This window comes from Megalops cyprinoides, chromosome 13 (genome assembly GCF_013368585.1).
Source record: "Megalops cyprinoides isolate fMegCyp1 chromosome 13, fMegCyp1.pri, whole genome shotgun sequence".
NCBI lineage: Eukaryota > Metazoa > Chordata > Actinopteri > Elopiformes > Megalopidae > Megalops > Megalops cyprinoides.
In genome coordinates, this window is record NC_050595.1 from 22,427,473 (window position 1) to 22,446,140 (window position 18,668).

The 18,668-nt window shown below is 49.8% G+C and overlaps 1 protein-coding gene across 3 annotated transcripts; it reads left to right on the forward strand.

The window, feature by feature from the left end:
* The first annotated feature begins 2,461 nt into the window (after positions 1-2,461).
* On the forward strand, positions 2,462-18,510 carry man2a2 (mannosidase, alpha, class 2A, member 2). Of its 3 annotated transcripts, XM_036544483.1 has the most exons (24): positions 2,462-2,583; positions 3,888-5,778; positions 6,129-6,386; positions 6,651-6,795; positions 7,751-7,922; positions 8,785-8,912; positions 9,089-9,262; positions 9,473-9,659; positions 9,878-10,055; positions 10,149-10,351; positions 10,464-10,646; positions 10,758-10,872; positions 11,078-11,145; positions 11,706-11,871; positions 12,243-12,479; positions 12,789-12,911; positions 13,030-13,144; positions 13,317-13,450; positions 13,544-13,685; positions 13,999-14,129; positions 15,242-15,316; positions 15,719-15,913; positions 17,610-17,720; positions 18,336-18,510. In XM_036544483.1, exons 2-24 carry the CDS (start codon positions 5,647-5,649, stop codon positions 18,486-18,488), a joined length of 3,525 nt encoding a protein of 1,174 aa, XP_036400376.1. In that variant the 5' UTR covers positions 2,462-2,583; positions 3,888-5,646; the 3' UTR covers positions 18,489-18,510. The 3 variants fall into 3 exon arrangements, with proteins under 3 accessions (XP_036400376.1, XP_036400374.1, XP_036400375.1); XM_036544481.1 differs by lacking the exon at positions 15,242-15,316; XM_036544482.1 differs by lacking the exon at positions 15,242-15,316 and having other exon boundaries at positions 6,150-6,386.
* Positions 18,511-18,668: the final 158 nt, after the last annotated feature.

Below are 18,668 nucleotides of genomic sequence, written 5' to 3' on the forward strand. Positions count from 1 at the left end.
TTCTTCACTCAGCTCCCAAAGCCGTAGTGTGAATTTCAAACAATGGCAACTGTTTCTAAAAAAGGCCTGACAGCTTGCTAATTAATTATTGAGATTTTACCTCAGCTCAGATTTCCACCCTCAAGCAGGAGAAGCATGGGTTTATCGAGATGGTCCTATTCTGGTCCCCTAACAGCAATCAATAAGACTCTAAGAGCGTAGATGTGAGATGCCAGGTACGTGCGTCCTTGTAACCGACCTGTGAACCAGCTCTGAAGGGCTGTCCTCTGTCAGGCTAATGTTCATGATGCTTTGGTACTCAGACTGGTTGCAGCACTGTTTGAGTCTGCCTTCTTCCCAGCAGCAGTAGGACATCTCAGCGGTGTCTGAGAGCCGAGGGCAGTAGAACCCTATGCGATGAGTCCCTTGGGGATCCAAGTAACCCTCACAGAGCATATCAGCGCTGTGGAGATGCCCAGAAGAGAGGGGGTACACCACAAGAGGGAAAGAAGAAATAATTCTGAAAAGTAGCAGGGGTTGCCATGGGACATCAGTCCCAGATATGTCAATTCACTTAGGCATGACTTTTACACTGATGAAATCAGAGTGATGACAACAATTAATCACCATCATCATCATCATATTATTATTATTATTATTATTATTATTATTACAACACAAGTAACAGAGGTATATTAATTGATGTCAGTACCAATAACAATAGCATGATTACCATCTTATCATAAATTTTCAGTGCCTTTATGAAATCTCAGAGCCCTACACAGACTGCAGGAATTGTATCTCAATCATTACTCTCATCTCAAATGGGTAAGGCAACTGTTGTGGACTCAAGAATGCTCACCACACATCAGACGAGGTTTAGAGGCAAAGAATGTTTTAGTCAGACTAAGTGCACTGTCATTCGGTGGCCACAACCATGTGTTTATCATAAGACCCCAACTCCTTGCGTAGAGTCACATGCCACCTTGACTGATTACACACAGTCCAAAAGACAGGCTCATTTCTTTTGTGCTTCATTGTAAAAAAAAATCATCCATTTGCACTACCATACAAGATATACTCATTGAATTGCAGGAAATGATGCTACCTCTTTTCTTCAAACGAGACATCATTACATTTAAATGTATTACAAAAAGGTAGGAATCTATTCACATCAGTCTGATGCAGTCGAAATAGTCTAATCAGAGAGATGAAAGAGCGCACCTTACCTCAGTTATGGATAGTCTCTCGCTGTTTGTTACATGCCGGATCCCAGGGCTACACCTGTGCTTTACCAGGTACAACTGACAACAATGCAGAGGAGGAAGTGTAGCAGTGTTTCCATTGGGAGTATCTGCCTAGAGATCCGGCACACTGCCATCACTCCTGGCGCTACCTGCTAATGAGATGATGCTTCTATCTACTTTAGGAAAAAGTACTTAATTCCTAAATTCAAAACTGTTTTTTCAGAAAACATAATATTAATCTCTCCCTCCTCCAAAACTATACCCATCCCTTTTTACATCCTCCTCTTGCTACTATAGATCACTGAAGCACTCTACTCTTTGTGATCTCCAACTTTATGATGCTGCTCATGTCTGTGACTGATCTTACAGCAATGGTGAAGGCTGAAATGCAAAAGCGTGCAGGGATGAGAAGGTGCTGTCATTTGGCGGTCTAGGAGGGGTTAAGCTGTCCAATGTCTCTGAAACCACTCTAAGTGGTGTGAATGATACACCCTCAAAAGTTAAATGACATCCCCTTCCAAACTTCCCTTTGTTCATCTGTTTAAAATTCTAAGTCACCTTTTGTTGTTGAGATTACTTTCTTTGTATGTATCATGTTACTCCATTGCCACCATATGCTTTCTGTTGAAATGTGACTTTGCTTCAAAACCTCTGTTCGTCCTTGCAGCTGTGCTAACATTCCTCTTCTCCTTTTCCTCAGTTAATACTTCATTAGGTCTCTCATCCACATCCCCTGATAAGTATACAGTTGGGTGACCCTCTTTTCCATCTCTTCATTCATAAAATTTTACATTTTAGTATATCCCCATTGGTGGGCAAAACTGCGCACTCACTTTTCGGCTTTTGTTATCTCTTTCAAACTATAATTCTACTGTTGTCACATTTAATGTGTTACTGTTATTCCATCTGGCTCTCGTCTCTCGCTTAAACTTTTCCTTTAATTCTTGGTGTAGTTCTTGTTCATGCAGATACACATACACGACTATTTGTCTGCCATAGACGATGCAACAGCAACGTCAACATTGTCACCGGCGTTGCGTTTCAATGTTACTTTTCTCGCAGTACATAACGCGTACTGCTTTTTGATTGGTAAACAGCATGACAATGGAACATATTACACCAATCGGAGACGAGTGCGGAATGTTTGAGACGAAAAAAGCAACTCGCGTATCAATGCAGCCAATGTGCCCCTCAGTATCCCATAAGGCATTGCAGTACATCTAGCTACAGTGTATGAGGCGAAGAAATTACGGTTCGGCCGGGGCGAGCGTTTGCATTCAGCTGCGGTGTGACCTGTGTGTGCAAGGGATCTGTAACGAACTGCCTGCATTTTTCTGCAAACGCTGATGTGAATCAGGTACCTACCCAACTTCCCGTATTTTTCGTTTTATCTCACATATTTGTAGTGTGTATTGAAATCGTGGTGACATTTCGTAAAGCGTGAGTAAGTGTCAATCAGCGAAGAAAAGAAAGGGATTAGCTAGACTAGCTGGCTAGCTAGCTAACGAGCGTTTAGTTTCGCATCTGGTTTGCTTGTTGGTGGCTGGTCTGTTTGTAGTCGAATGAGAACTGACATTACAAAATTAGCTTTCTAGCAAGATGACAACTACCTGGCGTTAGCTACCGAGTTAGCTTAATTTTGAACATGAGAGTGGGAGCAGGCGGTGAGCAGGCGGTGTCTGGATAAGGATGATTGCCCAAGACAGGTTCGGTATACGCTGCAGAGCAAATCGAGTTAGCTAGCTAGCCAGCTAACTACCGCCGGACAGATCCTTTAAGATTTAGCTAGGTCTAGATGCCTACGTTAGCTACCAGATTGCTAATATGGTGAAGCAGAGGTTGCTAACTAGCTAGCTAACTGAACTCAAACCAAGAGCACTCAGGTAGGTAAATTAACAAGCTAATGTAAGTTCAAGCTTATTTTAAATTAGACTGTATTACGTTAATAAGAAAAAAGTGTGTCGCTAGCCTACTGACAGCATTAGCGAGCAGCTTTGTGAGCAGCTTGCCACATAGCTAGCGAGCCTGTTAGCCAGCGACATCAAAACATATGTGCCATATGCATAGTTACGTGGCTAATTCTTTCGGAGTGGTATAGTTATAAGTAAACACCACAACTAAGTTAAAATAGATAAGTAACAGAGTTAATTAGCAAAGTAAAGCTTTGCTAAGTTAAATGTTGTTTGACGCTGCCTACAAAAGAATCCAAAGACAATTTAGTCCACGGCAGCTAGCAAGTCATGGTAGTTCGGTAGCTGTGTCAGTCCTAGAATCAGCTAGAAATCAGTCCGGACACAATCCGGACATTTAACTTAGCTCGTGCGTAAAATTACTTTGTCTGCAATAACTGTTGACTTCTAGGTCAAGGTCTGAGTGATACGAATCGAAGTCTGTAAACACTCTAGTAATCTTTTTCCATTAGTAAATTAGCTATGCTAATAATGACCTCGATGATCAGGGTCTTGCATAGCTGGTACTGATTGTGATGATAATGGTAATGATTATGATAATTCTAGTAACAACAAAGTTATCATAGTATGATTGTCGAGGGTATTTATTTCCCCTGACACGTCTGGAAATTATTGTTGGGGAAATAAACAGAAAAGGCACTGTAAAATATTTGGTACAATAAGAAGTAATCATAGTTGTTTTAATTTACAGGTGGCTAAATCTTAGAACGTACGATGAATATGGAAGTGCAGTGTTGCCTTATGGCGCTGACGTGAAGAAGGAAGACAAGGAGACGACAGCGACACAGTTTCCTACAGGCTCCAGTGTGTAAAAGAAGAGACATCAACTGGAGCAACCATTCATCTGTTCAGTTCATTCTTAGCACAAGTTCCAGCCTTGCAATCGGACCGCAGAAAATGTTAATGGCTCTGATAATGTTTCGTCATTTAGTCAGTATCCATGAACGCATTTCACGTGTAAATACCACTGCAAGGTGGGAGTTCATTTGAAAGTATACGGTGCAGGTAAAAACTGTGGAAAGACTGGTTTTGCTCTGGATTACACGTGTCTCTGGTATTGATCTGACAGACTGACAGAAAAAAGGCATTTTAGTTAATCTGGACATGGGGAGAAGGCACAGAATACAAAAGTCAAGTTTTCAGAGAAAAACATTCAAGATGGTTTAAACAAAGAAGATAAAATATCTTGCAGTGAGAAGAATTTCAGCTCGCAGTATGTGCATGCCTCCGAGTCCTCTGAGACCTTGAGTCATAAAGGACAGAGGGATTAGCAAGTGTGACGTTTCTCACGACTGTCACAAATAGAACGCATTTAGATGTTTTCTGGACAACAAGAGCGAGCAACCGTAAGTGGGGGGGTTTACTACACGAAATCCTCCTGTACGGATAAGTCACCGGCAGACTGCGAATTGATAGGATTAAGATCCTAGCGGATTTATTCTCAGAAGGCGAGGAAGAGCACCTGCCATACCTAACGTGACGGAATGCAGGCCTGGGCTGACAGCTTGTTGCATTGTCTCTGACAGTTGGAATATTCCCCGCGTCGCACGCCCTCTCCCCTCACCCATTTCCTTTTCTGGGACAGATCCAGGATTGTTGGGGGGAGTAAGCAGGCCTGTCCTCTTTACTGCGTCTCATTAAACTCAGATTAACCTTCGTCTCAGATTCTGACTCAATCTGAGGAATAGGAGAGAGAGAAGGGGGGGAAAAAAAAAACGAAACCTCCAGCCTTACCCAATGAAACGTAATTGGGCGGGGGGGGTGAAAATGCATTTCAAAAAATGAAGGGGTCCCTGTGCGATGCAGAAGCGGCAAGGCCCAGCTAGAGGCAACGCAGCTGAAGCTCGGGATCCTTGACGACAGAGAAAAGGCTAAATAAAGAGCTGTCAATCACAGCCAAAGCGTTTTGGACTCAACCCCTGCGTGGACGCGCTGCTCTCACGGTCATGGCTTCTCCTCTGCAGCCGGCTGTACAGACGGGAGCTCGGGATGCACGAGAGGATTAGATGCGGACTTTCAAGTTGGAGCGGTCCAGCGGAGACCATGCTGCGGGGACAATAGGCTCCCTGTCTGAGGCCACTCTGTTTGAAGCCCGCTTTTCCTGGCTGGCGAGTTTGGATGATCAAATATAAGGGCCACAGTGATGAGGTTGCAGTCTGGCCACAGCTGAGGGACAGCTTGCCAGCTCCTTTAGAAGAATTCCTCCTCCCCCCCCCTCCCCAATCACTTTGGTGGCCAGAAGTTGAAGGACAGCAGCTATGGAACGAGTCCACTGCCGTCAACGTAGGTGTGACTAAGGACACTCCTCTGGAACTGACGCCGTGTCACTACCAGGACATTCAATCTGGGACAAAGCGGTTCCTGTCTGTTTTTGCTTTTCGTTCTTTGTCCAAAAACACCCCTAAAAAGGGCAGCTGGTGGGTGCATGTCAGAATTCACAGGGCAGCAAAATGAAGCTGAAGAAACAAGTGACGGTGTGTGGTGGAGCCATATTCTGTGTGGCCGTCTTCTCGCTCTATCTGATGCTGGACCGCGTCCAGCATGACCCAGCCCGGCGGCAGAATGCTGGCAACTTCCCCAGGGTAAGAGGGCCCCGCTGCCCACCGGCAGAGACCCGGCGCATGCTGCATTCAGAGTGCCTTTCTGAGAGTTCACAGGGTAGAAAATGTAGGCCTCCTTTGATATTTCCTTGTTTACAGATAATTGCCTTAAGTGATTAGAGGGATCTTGATTGATTTGTGTGTGTTTCCTTGAGATACAGTGACAGTTCTTGCCACATAATGTTTAAGGTTAGGTGTTGAGTGTGGTTTTGTGAGATGGCAGAGGCCAGCTGACCCCAGGACCCCCCTGCTGAACGCGCTCTCTGGGGCCCAAGCGGTCGGACATGACTGAACCTCATCTGTGAGCTGTGGTTGTGACTGTGTGGTTTCAGAGCCAGATCTCCGTGTTGCAGAACCGCATTGAGCAGCTCGAGCAGCTTCTGGAGGAAAACCACCAGATTATCAGCCACATCAAAGACTCGGTGCTGGAGCTGACTGACACTGGGGCGGTGGCCCCCAGCGGTCAGCTGCCCTTCCGCAGCGCCAACGGCTCCTGGGTCTTGCCTTTCGACGGGCGGCCCACCTTCCTCAGCGTGCAGCCGCAGGACTGCCAGTTCGCCCTGGGCAAGCGCCGACAGACCGACCTGCAGGTGGGCCGTCCTCCCTCAGGCGGTGATTAGGGGAGCCTCTCTGTATTTCCACAAGACGAGTATCTCCCCTTTAAGTGTGTGAGGAAAATCCCCTGTCACGCCTGCGGATTCAGTCAAGTTACTTTCAATGTCAGGTCTGCAGATCCAGCCAGTTCACTTTCAGTGTCCTTCATAATGACTTTAAAAATTGTGAGAGAAAGTGCTGGTCTAGGCTTTGTTAAGATGGAGAGCGGTCAGCCAGTCTCTTTTGGTTGTGCCCCTCAGATGCTGGACGTGTACTCCCTGTTGAACTTTGACAATGTGGACGGCGGAGTGTGGAAGCAAGGCTTCGAGATCTCCTACGAGCCGGGCGAGTGGGACGGCGAGCCGCTACAGGTGTTCGTGGTCCCGCACTCCCACAACGATCCAGGTGGGCAGCGCTCAAAAATTTACCACCCGCTGAAAGCAGGAGGGGGGCTGGATAATGGTACATGTACACCAGGGCATTTCTAATTACTTCGAAACAGGACGGCACAGAGTGAAACCTACTGCACGTTACCCATACTCGCCTTGTAAATCTTTTATCACACTGTGCATATCAAGAGCGCACTGTCAGATCAGAGAGCCGAGTCCCGGTGACCTGAGGCAAAAAGATTAGGATGGAAGAAACATGTAATTACCTCTTTGTCTCAGGAAGCTACTGTCTTCCTGTTTGAAAAGTCGAGGGAGTGGAAGCTAAGTTGCAGGAATGCTCAAGGTAAAGTAGGTCAAGCAACATGGTCGGAGCGTTGTGCAGTGTTAAAAGGCGGTGTTTCAGAAATTCCCTGCGTTTTTTTTTTTATGCATTGCTGCAGTGCAAAGCCTCAGACCTGTTAGACAGGCTTGACCCCACTGCTCAGAGGTGTATGAGCCGGGGGCTTATAGCGAGCACAGGCCCCTTTGTCCTTCTCTTACCTCTGTTCCTCCACTGAAAAGGAGCTTTCAGCTCATCTTCCACTGCTCTTGAACTGTTCTGTTATTTTATCATAGCTGAGGATCTCTCTGCCTTCTCTGCTTTGCTAGTGTGGAGACCAGTGATTACTTTGAGCTTTGGCCTTTGCAACTGCAATTTTTTCTGTACTGTATTGTATTGTACTGGGAGAATATTCAAACAGTGGTTTAACAGCTTTCTGTGAGGTTAATGGAAAGAGACATCAGCACCTCTAGTCACAGGTTGTGTTCCATCTTCAGTAGGAGTCTGCGTACCTGCTCACTATGATCAGAGGTGTTTGGAGTGCACGGTTTGAAATGAAGATCTGTGGCCTGAGGCGGGCTTCTGCAGAGGCAGAAAGTGGTGGAGCAGCAGAAAAATCAGACTAATCAAACCCCTGCTGTGCGCTACACAGGCTGGATCAAAACCTTTGACAAGTACTACACAGACCAGACCCAGCACATCTTCAACAACATGGTGGTGAAGCTGCAGGAGGACCCGCGGCGCAAGTTCATCTGGTCTGAGATCTCCTTTTTCTCCAAGTGGTGGGAGAGCGTGGACATACACAAGCAGGAAGCCATGCGCAAGTAAGATCATCGAGATCAAAGTGTTTAAAGAAGTGTCCACCTTAGTCCTTGCCCTGTAAAACCTGCTACCTGGATGTTTATTTTATGTGTACAATTGTGATGCATTTTTGATTCTGTGTTCTATTGACTGATGTATCGTAGTATACCTGGCTTCCGTTGTCTAGTCAGATTGCACAAGTTAACCTGTGGTAGGGCTTGAATAGTGCTCACATTCACTGGAGTGTTAGCCTGGTCTGACACTGTTGCTTATTTAACTTGAATGGATACACTTATGGTCTATTGTGCTGGAAGTTGCTCTGGATGAGAGCATCTGCTAAATGTGTGTAATATAATGTATATTGATTTTTGTGTCTATATTGTATGTTAAAATGACACAATCTGTAAATATCATCAGAATTAGTATAATATGTGCTTTTCACATGTATCTCATGTCTCCACACTACCTCTCACAGTTGCAAACCACTGGTCTGTACGACAGAGAAAGTTATAGATGTTTTTTTTGTTTTTTTTTCCTTTGTATATTTTTAGTTCCCCTAGATCAGGACATTTTGCCATTCCAAATTCTGACAAGGCAACCTCTTTCCCAGTCCTAAATGGAAGGGCTTTCTATGAATAAAAGTTAATTCACCTCACTAAATCACCTCACTAAATTACCTCATATCTCCCGGAGGAAGGCGGGGTTCCAGCAGGGCCCTCTCGTGCCACTTTCAGTGTGTCATAATGAAGCCACGCACGTGGCTTATGGCAGAAGTGGAACTCTCAGAATAGATGAGGCTTTTGGTAAGACCTAGATGGTAAGCGGCGGCTTCGTCACCTCTAGCGGTTACTGCCTTTAACGTGACTGCCTTTAATCGTTGCACAGGCTAATCCTCGGAGGTCAGCTGGAGATGGTGACAGGAGGCTGGGTCATGACCGACGAGGCCAACGTCCACTACTTCGCCATGATCGACCAGCTCATCGAGGGCCATCAGTGGCTGGAGAAGAATATAGGTAAAGCAGAAGCATTATGTTCCATTGTGCTGGAAGTCGCTCTGGATAAGAGTGTCTGCTCAATGCATGTCATGTCATGTACTGTAATGATGAATGCTTTGCCACACCTCTCTGCTCTTTGTTGGTACATCTGCATATGAGATCTGTTTTGCTGACCCCTGCCTGCTGTGCTTTAGGGGTGACCCCGCGCTCAGGGTGGGCCGTGGACCCCTTCGGCCACAGTGCCACTATGCCCTACTTGCTGAAGAGGGCCAACCTGACCAGCATGCTTATCCAGAGAGTGCACTACTCCATCAAGAAGCACTTTGCCGCCACTCGCAGTCTGGAGTTCATGTGGAGGCAGGCGTGGGGTGAGCATCCCTTCCCTGAAGCTGTGCCAACTGAAAACTTCCTATCGTCTCTGCTCCTAGCCTAACCTTCCTGTATGCGCTTTTGTAAATCACTCTAGATAAGAGCATCTGCCAAGAGACTAAATGTAAATGCGAAATGGGTGATGAATCACTGGAGGGCACGTCTTGGTCTGCATCTGTTCCTATCTCTTCTCTCTCCCCGGCTCTTAGATCCGGAGTCCAGCACGGATATCTTCTGCCACATGATGCCCTTCTATAGCTATGACGTGCCTCACACGTGTGGGCCCGACCCCAAGATTTGCTGCCAGTTTGACTTCAAGAGGCTGCCAGGGGGCAGGGTCAACTGCCCCTGGAAGGTGCCCCCCCGCGCCATCGTGGAAGCCAACGTGGCCGAGAGGTGAGGTCCACCCTCAGAGAGACACCTGTCAAGCCACAGGTTGTTCACTTTGGCTCTGTCTGGAAAAGAGCAATTGTGTTTTTATGTTCTGTCTTCTAAGCTGCACGCTTTGCAGCACCTAATTTTCCAAATGATATATCAGAGCACCTTGGCAGTCATAAAAAGCACGAGTAAATTGCGTGTGCGAAATTGAGCTCTGGTCTCCTTTGCCGATTCAGGGCACACCTGCTGCTAGACCAGTACCGGAAGAAGTCCAAGCTGTTCCGCAGCAAAGTGGTTCTGGTTCCGCTGGGAGACGATTTCCGCTACGATAAAGCTCTGGAGTGGGACCAGCAGTACCTCAACTATCAGAAGCTGTTTGACTACATGAACTCCCACCCAGAGATGCACGTGCATGTAAGTTTGCGTGGAACGTTCACATATCATGGTGGAAAGGACTCGAGCATCATTCTCTTGGTAGCTAACCTGCTGTGAGCGTGTTGTGTGCAGGCCCAATTCGGGACCCTGACGGACTACTTCGACGCGGTCTACAAGATGAACGAAGTGGCCCAGGGGGCGAGACCGCCAGACTATCCAGTGCTGAGCGGGGACTTCTTCGCCTACGCCGACCGGGAGGACCACTACTGGAGCGGATACTACACCTCCCGGCCCTTCTACAAGAACCTGGACCGCGTGCTGGAGTCCCACCTCAGGTAAATGATGGCTGACGACTGTTGGGTTTGTACTGTGTGCTGCCATATCTCTCTGAGGGGAAGTACTCCTGTGGGTTTTGAAATCAGTGACGTGCGTTTGTGGCACCCGCAGGGGCGCGGAGATCCTGTACAGCCTGGCTGTGGCCCATGCGAGGCATGCGGGCATGGAGGGCCGCTACCCCGTCTCAGACTACGCCCTGCTGACCGACGCCCGCCGCAACGTCGGCCTCTTCCAGCACCACGACGCCATCACGGGAACCGCCAAGGAGGCCGTCGTCATCGACTACGGCTCCAGGTAGAGGGCACGGGTGGATAGCTAAACCCGCGGGGATTTGTGCCGCGCGGTGACCTCCGGTTTAATATTTAATACCGTGGTTTAACATTCCCCCTGGTTCTCCCTCCCCAGGCTACTGCGCTCCCTCATCGGGCTGAAGAAAGTGATCATAAACGCCGCTCACTTCCTCATACTGAAGAACAAGGACGTGTACCGCTTCTACTCGACAGAGCCCTTCCTGGAAACGGTAAGGGAGGCAAACAGATGGGTTTAAGAACACCAGGGGGAATATGCAGTCTGCCTTGATGTCACTCGGACCGTGACAGATTGACATTCTAGTGTGACCGGTGGGAGATATTTTACAGGATTGGGACCATTGAGCCCGCGCAGGTCTCTAAGCTCCTGTGACTCCGGCCTTGCCTCCTCTCACCGCCCTCTCTCTGTGCTTGCAGGATGACAGGCGGGCCACGCAGGACTCCCTGCCTCAGCGAACACTCATTGAACTGGATAGCTCTCCCAGGTGCTGTAGGACCCTCCCCCCACCTCACTTGGACAGTCTCCCACACATTTACATTACATTTACATTTAGTTGCTTTGCAGATGCTATTATCCAGAGTGACAGGTTACAATTCTTACATGTTAACCATCTATATAGCTGGAGGCTTAACTGGGAAGCACTGTTACATTTTTTTCTGGTTGTGTAACATAGAATAGTTGGATTAGAGAATTAATTATCATAGAATGTAATATTAGGTACAGGGATATGTAAGTCTTAAACATAATTGTTACATAGTTTTAAGGCGCTAAATGATTGGGGATTGACGGATTGAGTACCTGGTAAAAGCTACCTGGTTTTCATGTCAGGCTTGTCATAATTCAACATGGATATTGTCAAATCACCTGTGCATTTGCCTCATTTTCTCAGAGCAGAGGCTGATGAGGCCATTGTTGCCAGAACACGTCCTTATGGTTTTACTGCCGTTAAAAATTAAAACGCCGCCGGGCCACGTCTGGTGGTCTGGCAGTTCTTTAATCATTCCCATTGCACGCTCACCTTGTTTGCTCCTCCCCCTCCTTCAGGTTCGTGGTGCTGTTTAACCCGGTGGAGCAGGAACGCCTGTGTGTGGTGACGGTGCTGGTGAACTCGGCGCGGGTTCGAGTGCTGACGGAGGACGGGCAGACGCTCCCGGTGCAGCTGAGCGCCCAGTGGAGCACCGCCAGCGAGATGAGCGGCGACGCCTACCAGGTGGGTGTGGGCGGGCCGGCGGGCACCAGGTGGATATCGGATTGATCGCGGGATGATGGGTAACAGGTGGCTGTGGGTGTCCAGAGGAACATGCATTCAAGAGCAACGGGCAATTTTTCTACACCAGCATTCCATTATAGTCTAGGGTGTCTTCTGCACTGCCTCAGTGAATTCTGCTGTCTCCCCAATGTCTCATCAGCTGTTTCCGATTGGCTTTTTTTGCTGATTGCTTAATACTCTCACTCCCTGTGAGCAGTTTTATTTATTTTTTATGACTTGCATAATATTCATTTAAACCCGGTTGTTCGCTCCATGTCCAGCTTAAGAGGCGTTATGTGAGCGATTGTATGATTTCGGACTCTCCCGAGCAGGCCTCCTTCATGGCCCGGCTGCCGGCCCTGGGCCTGGCCGTCTTCCACCTGTATGACTCCTTCGACTCGCCCATGACGCTGCGCTCCGACACCCTGCTGCGGCTGAACGGGCGCGGGGTGACGGCGCGGGGCGTGGACCCGCTCCCGCTGCGCACGCAGACCGCGGACCCGCGCACCTTCCACATCCGCAGCCAGTCGCTGACGCTGGGCTTCTCCGGCACCACGGGCCTGCTGGAGGTCAGGGTTCAACACCGCTGCACAACAGGGCCTGAGGGGATGAGTTTACTCTTTCTGTAGTGCCCCAGTTAACAAGGCCACAGTGGTGCTCCACTATTTTATTTCTGTCTTGTTTTTAGACATTGTATTGGACCAGAACAGACTGATGTGCTCATTAAATTCCATAGTAAATGTCCATAGGTGATTCATTTCAGGGGTATCGATGTTGTCGTGATGCCAGTATCAGGTTGTGACAGAGGCGGTGTTTTATTAGATGGCTGTATTCTGACTTTTTATTGTTGTCAGAATATCTCTTTCTCTTTGTCTCAGACCATCCGGCATAAGGACGACCCCCAGGAGGTCAGGGTGCAAATGGAGTTCCTCGTCTACGGCACGCGGCCCTCCAAAGACAAGAGCGGAGCGTACCTCTTCCTGCCTGACGGGAAGGCCAAGGTGCGATCCCAGATGACACGGGCCGAACGGGTTTTAATACGTGCTCTTTGGCCTATGCAGAAAAGGCAGTGGTCCCAGTCCATCTCTTAAACCTGTGTTTGTCCCCTTTGCCTCGCAGCCGTACAGTCAGAGAGAGCCCCCGGTGGTGAGAGTGGTAGAGGGCCCCCTCTTCTCTGAGGTGGTGGCACATTACCAGCACTTCCAGCAGACCATCCGCATTCACAACGTGCCAGGTATGCACACACCACACCACGGACCCTGCAGCTGTAACTGAGTGACCACTCTGTGTGTGTGTGTGTGTGTGTGTGTGTGTGTGTGTGTGTGTGTGTGTGTGTGTGTGTGTGTGTGTGTGTGTGTGTGTGTGTTGTTCCATGTGTGATTGTATATGTGCATTTTCTTCCCCAGGTGTGGACGGCCTCTCCCTGGACGTCACCACCATGGTGGACATCCGAGACCAGACCAACAAAGAGCTGGCCATGCGCCTGGTCACAGACATCCAGAGCAGGGACACCTTCTTCACCGACCTCAACGGCTTCCAGGTGACCCCGTCCGGCCTCCTAACCCCCTCCCCTCCTGCCTCCCTCTCTGTGTGAGCCCGTGTGACCGACCCCCTCCGTTTGTATCGCTCGCAGATCCAGCCGCGGCGCTACTTCAAGAAGCTCCCTCTGCAGGCCAACTTCTACCCCATGCCCACCATGGCCTACATCCAGGACAGCCAGTACCGGCTCACCCTGCACACCGCCCAGGCGCTGGGGGTGTCCAGCCTGGAGAGCGGTCAGTCTGGCTCCCAAACTGCGGGGAGGAGAGCCTGCTTTTTCACATTAAATCACTTTGTTGCCCTCCTCATATTGTGCAAGCAAAAAAATGCCCAGTAAATTGTAAAGAGTCAGTGGTCCTGGTAAGGAAACTATTTATAAGTAAGGAATAAATCCAAGTTAACAAATACAACCTTGTATTTATTGTAACATGTCTATTAAGGTAGAGAATTGGCGCAAGGGAGGCTATGGGTCAGGTTGCTTTGGGTAAAAAAGTCAGCCACATTCCGAAAGCGGTCTCCTCCCACGGTCCTCTGTCATCTCTGCCTCAGGTCAGCTGGAGGTGATCCTGGACAGGCGTCTGATGCAGGACGATAACCGCGGCCTGGGACAGGGCCTGAAGGACAACAAGAGGACGGCCAACAGGTTCCGGATCCTGCTGGAGAGGAGATCCGGCGCCAAGGTAACAAGCGGGCAGAGAGCCAGCCCATTGGTGGGGAATACAGAGAGAGAGAGCTCGCCCCCGGTCAAGGACGGGCCTGTCGCAGATCACTCGCTACCAGCGCATGACCGAGGCATCAGCGCGTGGCCGGCCGGGGGCCCGCCTGGAACAGAGGCAGCTATTGATTTTACTGTAGCGCCTTTCACAGCTCTTTCCCCCCAGAGAAGAGGAACAGAGAGGCCATTTCTCATGTGAGGGTTTTTTTTTTGGTTTTAAAAACTAATTGTGGGGATACATCTTCTGTAAGTAAGTTTTTCAGAGGAAAGAGACGAACCCGTAGCTGTTGTATTTACAGCGCCTGCACGCTGGCGAACGCGTAGCAAAAGCATTACAATAACACTACAGGGTGCTCACGCTCACCCCTGGGTGCCTCTCAGCCCTGTGCCAAAAATGGAAATCCAAATGGAAATGAGTCTGTATCCCGGATCCTCCATCTCGCCGTACCCTTTGTGGGCAGATACACTTCAGAAATAAAGAAAACGGCAAACCGAGTTCCCCCGGTGCTCTCGTGCGCTGATGTTAGTGACGCAAAAGGCATGACTCACTGTTTCTCACCAGAGACAAAACAACCCAGCAAACAGTCTTTCACGCTCAGGTGTGTTGCTTCGTTTGCTCGAGGTCTGTTAATTCATATGCGCTGCGATTAAAATAGCACCGCCATGAATCCGGGCTGTATCTGTAAACCAGACTCGTGGCATAACTTTAGGAACAGGAGGAAGTGTGTCTTCTGGAGGAAAGGTGGTCCGGCTTGTAGGGAGAGAAGCCTTTTGAACGCGCGGGTTTGAAAGAAGAAACCGCGTATCCCTTCACACGTGGTGTCATTAACTTCTGATGGTTTGCAGTTAGGCGGAGGATAATGATGGCCTGCCGTAGCACCAGAGTCGGCGCTTCACGAGCAGGTGGAGCTAATGGAGCCAGCAGGTTTACGTATTGAGCCGGGTTCAATTTTGACCTCTCCTCACCTTCCGTCAGTGTGTGTCCTGCATGAATAAATGTCATCTTTTGCCGCACTCATTAACCTCGTCTCGTTCTCTCTGCCACCTCCCACCTCCCTCCTCCTCTACTCCATTCAGCACGGCGTCTTAGCCAAAGTCTTTTCCATCCTTTACTCTTTCATCTCCTACGTCTTTGGAAGCGGAGTTGAAGAGGTAACGTTGCCACAGCGACCGGGGCAGCAGTGAGCCCCCCCCCCCCCCCCCCATTCTGTGATGTAGAAGTAGAGGCTTGTGTGTAGCTCCGACCTTAATGCCTGTCTGTAGTGTTGTAGCTTTGCTGTAACAGTCTAGAGAAGTGGCACTCGGATCCCAGAGCTGGGTTTAGGTGACTATGGAGGTGCTGCTGTTAGTGAAAAATAGCTAGGTTTTCAGTAGAGGTAAGTCCTTAGGGTGACATATAAAAGAGCTATTTGAACTTATAGTGTGAAAATGACGGGGGATCTTCTGTGTTTCAGTCCTCTGTGTTGAGGTAAGTCCTGCAGAATAGAGGAAGGCGTTGACCTCTGACCTTCCTGCCTGCTGACAAGACACGTGCCTTGTTGTGTTCCCCCCAAGGTGGTGGACATCTCGCCGGTCAGCTTCCCGTCGCTGCTGAGTCACATGACCTCGGCCATCCTGAACCACGAGGTCCTGGCGCTGCCGGTGCTGCCGAAGAGGCGCGGCGTGCCCCCCCTGCGCTCCTTCGCCCCGCTCGCAAGCACCATGCCCTGCGACTTCCACCTGCTCAACCTGCGCAGCATACAGGGCCAGGTAATACCGCACAGGGCCAGGTAATACCGCACAGGGCCAGGTAATACCACACAGGGCCAGACAAGAGGTGCACAGGGCCAGGTAATACCGCACAGTGCCAGGTAATACCACACAGGGCCAGGTAATACCGCACAGGGCCAGGTAATACCGCACAGGGCCAGGTAATACCACACAGGGCCAGGTAATACCGCACAGTGCCAGGTAATACCACACAGGGCCAGACGAGAGGTGCACAGGGCCAGGGAATACCGCACAGGGCCAGGTAATACCGCACAGGGCCAGACAAGAGGTGCACAGGGCCAGGGAATACCGCACAGGGCCAGGTAATACCGCACAGGGCCAGGTAATACCACACAGGGCCAGGTAATACCGCACAGTGCCAGGTAATACCACACAGGGCCAGACAAGAGGTGCACAGGGCCAGGGAATACCGCACAGGGCCAGGTAATACCGCACAGGGCCAGGTAATACCACACAGGGCCAGGTAATACCGCACAGGGCCAGGTAATACCGCACAGTGCCAGGTAATACCACACAGGGCCAGACGAGAGGTGCACAGGGCCAGGTAATACCGCACAGGGCCAGGTAATACCACACAGGGCCAGACAAGAGGTGCACAGGGCCAGGTAATACCGCACAGTGCCAGACAAGAGGTGCACAGGGCCAGGTAATACCACACAGGGCCAGACAAGAGGTGCACAGGGCCAGGTAATACCGCACAGGGCCAGGTAGTACCGCACAGTGCCAGAAAAGAGGTGCACAGGGCCAGGTAATACCGCACAGGGCCAGACAAGAGGTGCACAGGGCCAGGTAATACCACACAGGGCCAGACGAGAGGTGCACAGGGCCAGGTAATACCGCACAGGGCCAGGTAATACCGCACAGTGCCAGACAAGAGGTGCACAGGGCCAGGTAATACCGCACAGGGCCAGGGGGCCAGGTAATACCGCACAGGGCCAGATGAGAGGTGCACAGAGCCAGGTAATACCCGCACAGTGCCAGATAATTACTGCATAGTGCCAGGTACTAACTGCACAGAGCCAAGCTATAAGTGCACAGTGCCAGACAGTAACTGCACTGTGCCAGGTATTAAGCACACAAAGCCAGTTAATAACCACAGAGCCAGGCAGTAAGCACACGGGGTCAGGCAATAACTGCAGTGTCTGGCAGTGAGCATGCACTAAGCCATCTCTCAGAGAGGGGTAATAACCACACAAAGCCAGGTAATAAGCGCACAGGGCCAGGTTATAAGCTCCAAACACAGACCAAGGACCTGCACACAGTTATATACTGAACATGCAGAGCCAGCGACTGAACAATCAGAGGAACCTGCCAGGGATAGTGGGAGATGGAAAAATGCCCCTGTCAACACAGTGTCAGTATGTAAGCATTTATATTTGGCAGGTGTCTTTATCCAGGGCAACCTACAGAGCATTGGAAATGAAATGTATTAGAAGGATAATAAAATGTTCTTCCTACTCACTTTGAGTTATTGGAAGAAAATGTGGCATCACTGTTTTATTACACAGGGCATGATTTTATCTCTTTCTTACACATTTTATCCTTAATGTCAGTGACAGCCAGACTCATGATATTGTCTAAGAAACGAAGAGTAACACATCTTGGCTAGTCTGAAAGATGTGCCCGTTCTGAGCGCCTGCTGACATTTGTGCACCTGCCGTGTGTTCACCACCAGGTGGAGCACTCTCCATCCCCGTACTCTGCCCTCATCCTGCACCGCAAGGGACTGGACTGCGGCCTGGAGGCCCCGAACCCCGGCTTCAACTGCACCACCACGCAGGGCAAGGTGAGTCCCGGCGGCCCGGGCGGCGCCACCAGGGCGGAGAGCGGTACCAAGACGGCGCCACGTCCGCCCGCCCCGGCTCAGAGCTGTCTCACCAAAACAAGCCGTCACCGGGAGAGCTTCTTCCCACACGCCATCACACTCATGACCTGTTAAACTGGCAGTGTTTCAACCGTATCTCTCTCACTGCATGTTCACAGTGCAATAGTTGTACAGCTATAGTTGTACATATCCATAGCCTGCACTCAGGTACTCATTGCGCGATAGCTGTATATAACAGTGCAAGAGTTGTCTGTAACTAATAGTTATACAGACCCACAGCCTGCACTCATGTACACTTTAACTTATTTTACAGTAGCTGTTCATATTTATTTTTATATACCTCATTCATCCCATCCTTATTCCATGTATGTGTCCTGCACTGCTGTTTGTTGTATCACTGTTGTTGTTTGGTATTTGTTGTTGTCACCTTGATGTTGTGTGAAAGCACTACGAGACACTGGAAACGGAGTCAAATTCCTCGTATGTGTAAAAGCACGCTTGGCCGATAAAGTGTAATTAAAGACTGAAGTCTGATTGTGATTGGGACTCCCTCTCTCGCTCTGTGTGTCCTTCCAGCTGGCCGTCGCAGGGCTGTTCCAGGGCCTGGACGTGCACCTGATCCAGCCCGTGTCCCTGTCCCTCATGTACTCCTCCACCCCGCTGTCCAACGGCTCCTCTATCAGTCTGGACCCCATGGAGATCTCCGCCTTCAGGCTGAAACTGCGCTAGGCCCCCCCCTCCCCCCCCCCCCCCCCCCCCCCCTCCACCCAGCCACCCGGGCGGCCCACGGCGACCGCGGCCAGCGGCAGATCCAGCGGCCGGGGGCCCGGCCCGACGAGCCCGACCGGAGAAAAACTGTTTTTTGTGTGTGTGCGTGTTTACAACATGCGCTCCCCAATTATGTTGGCA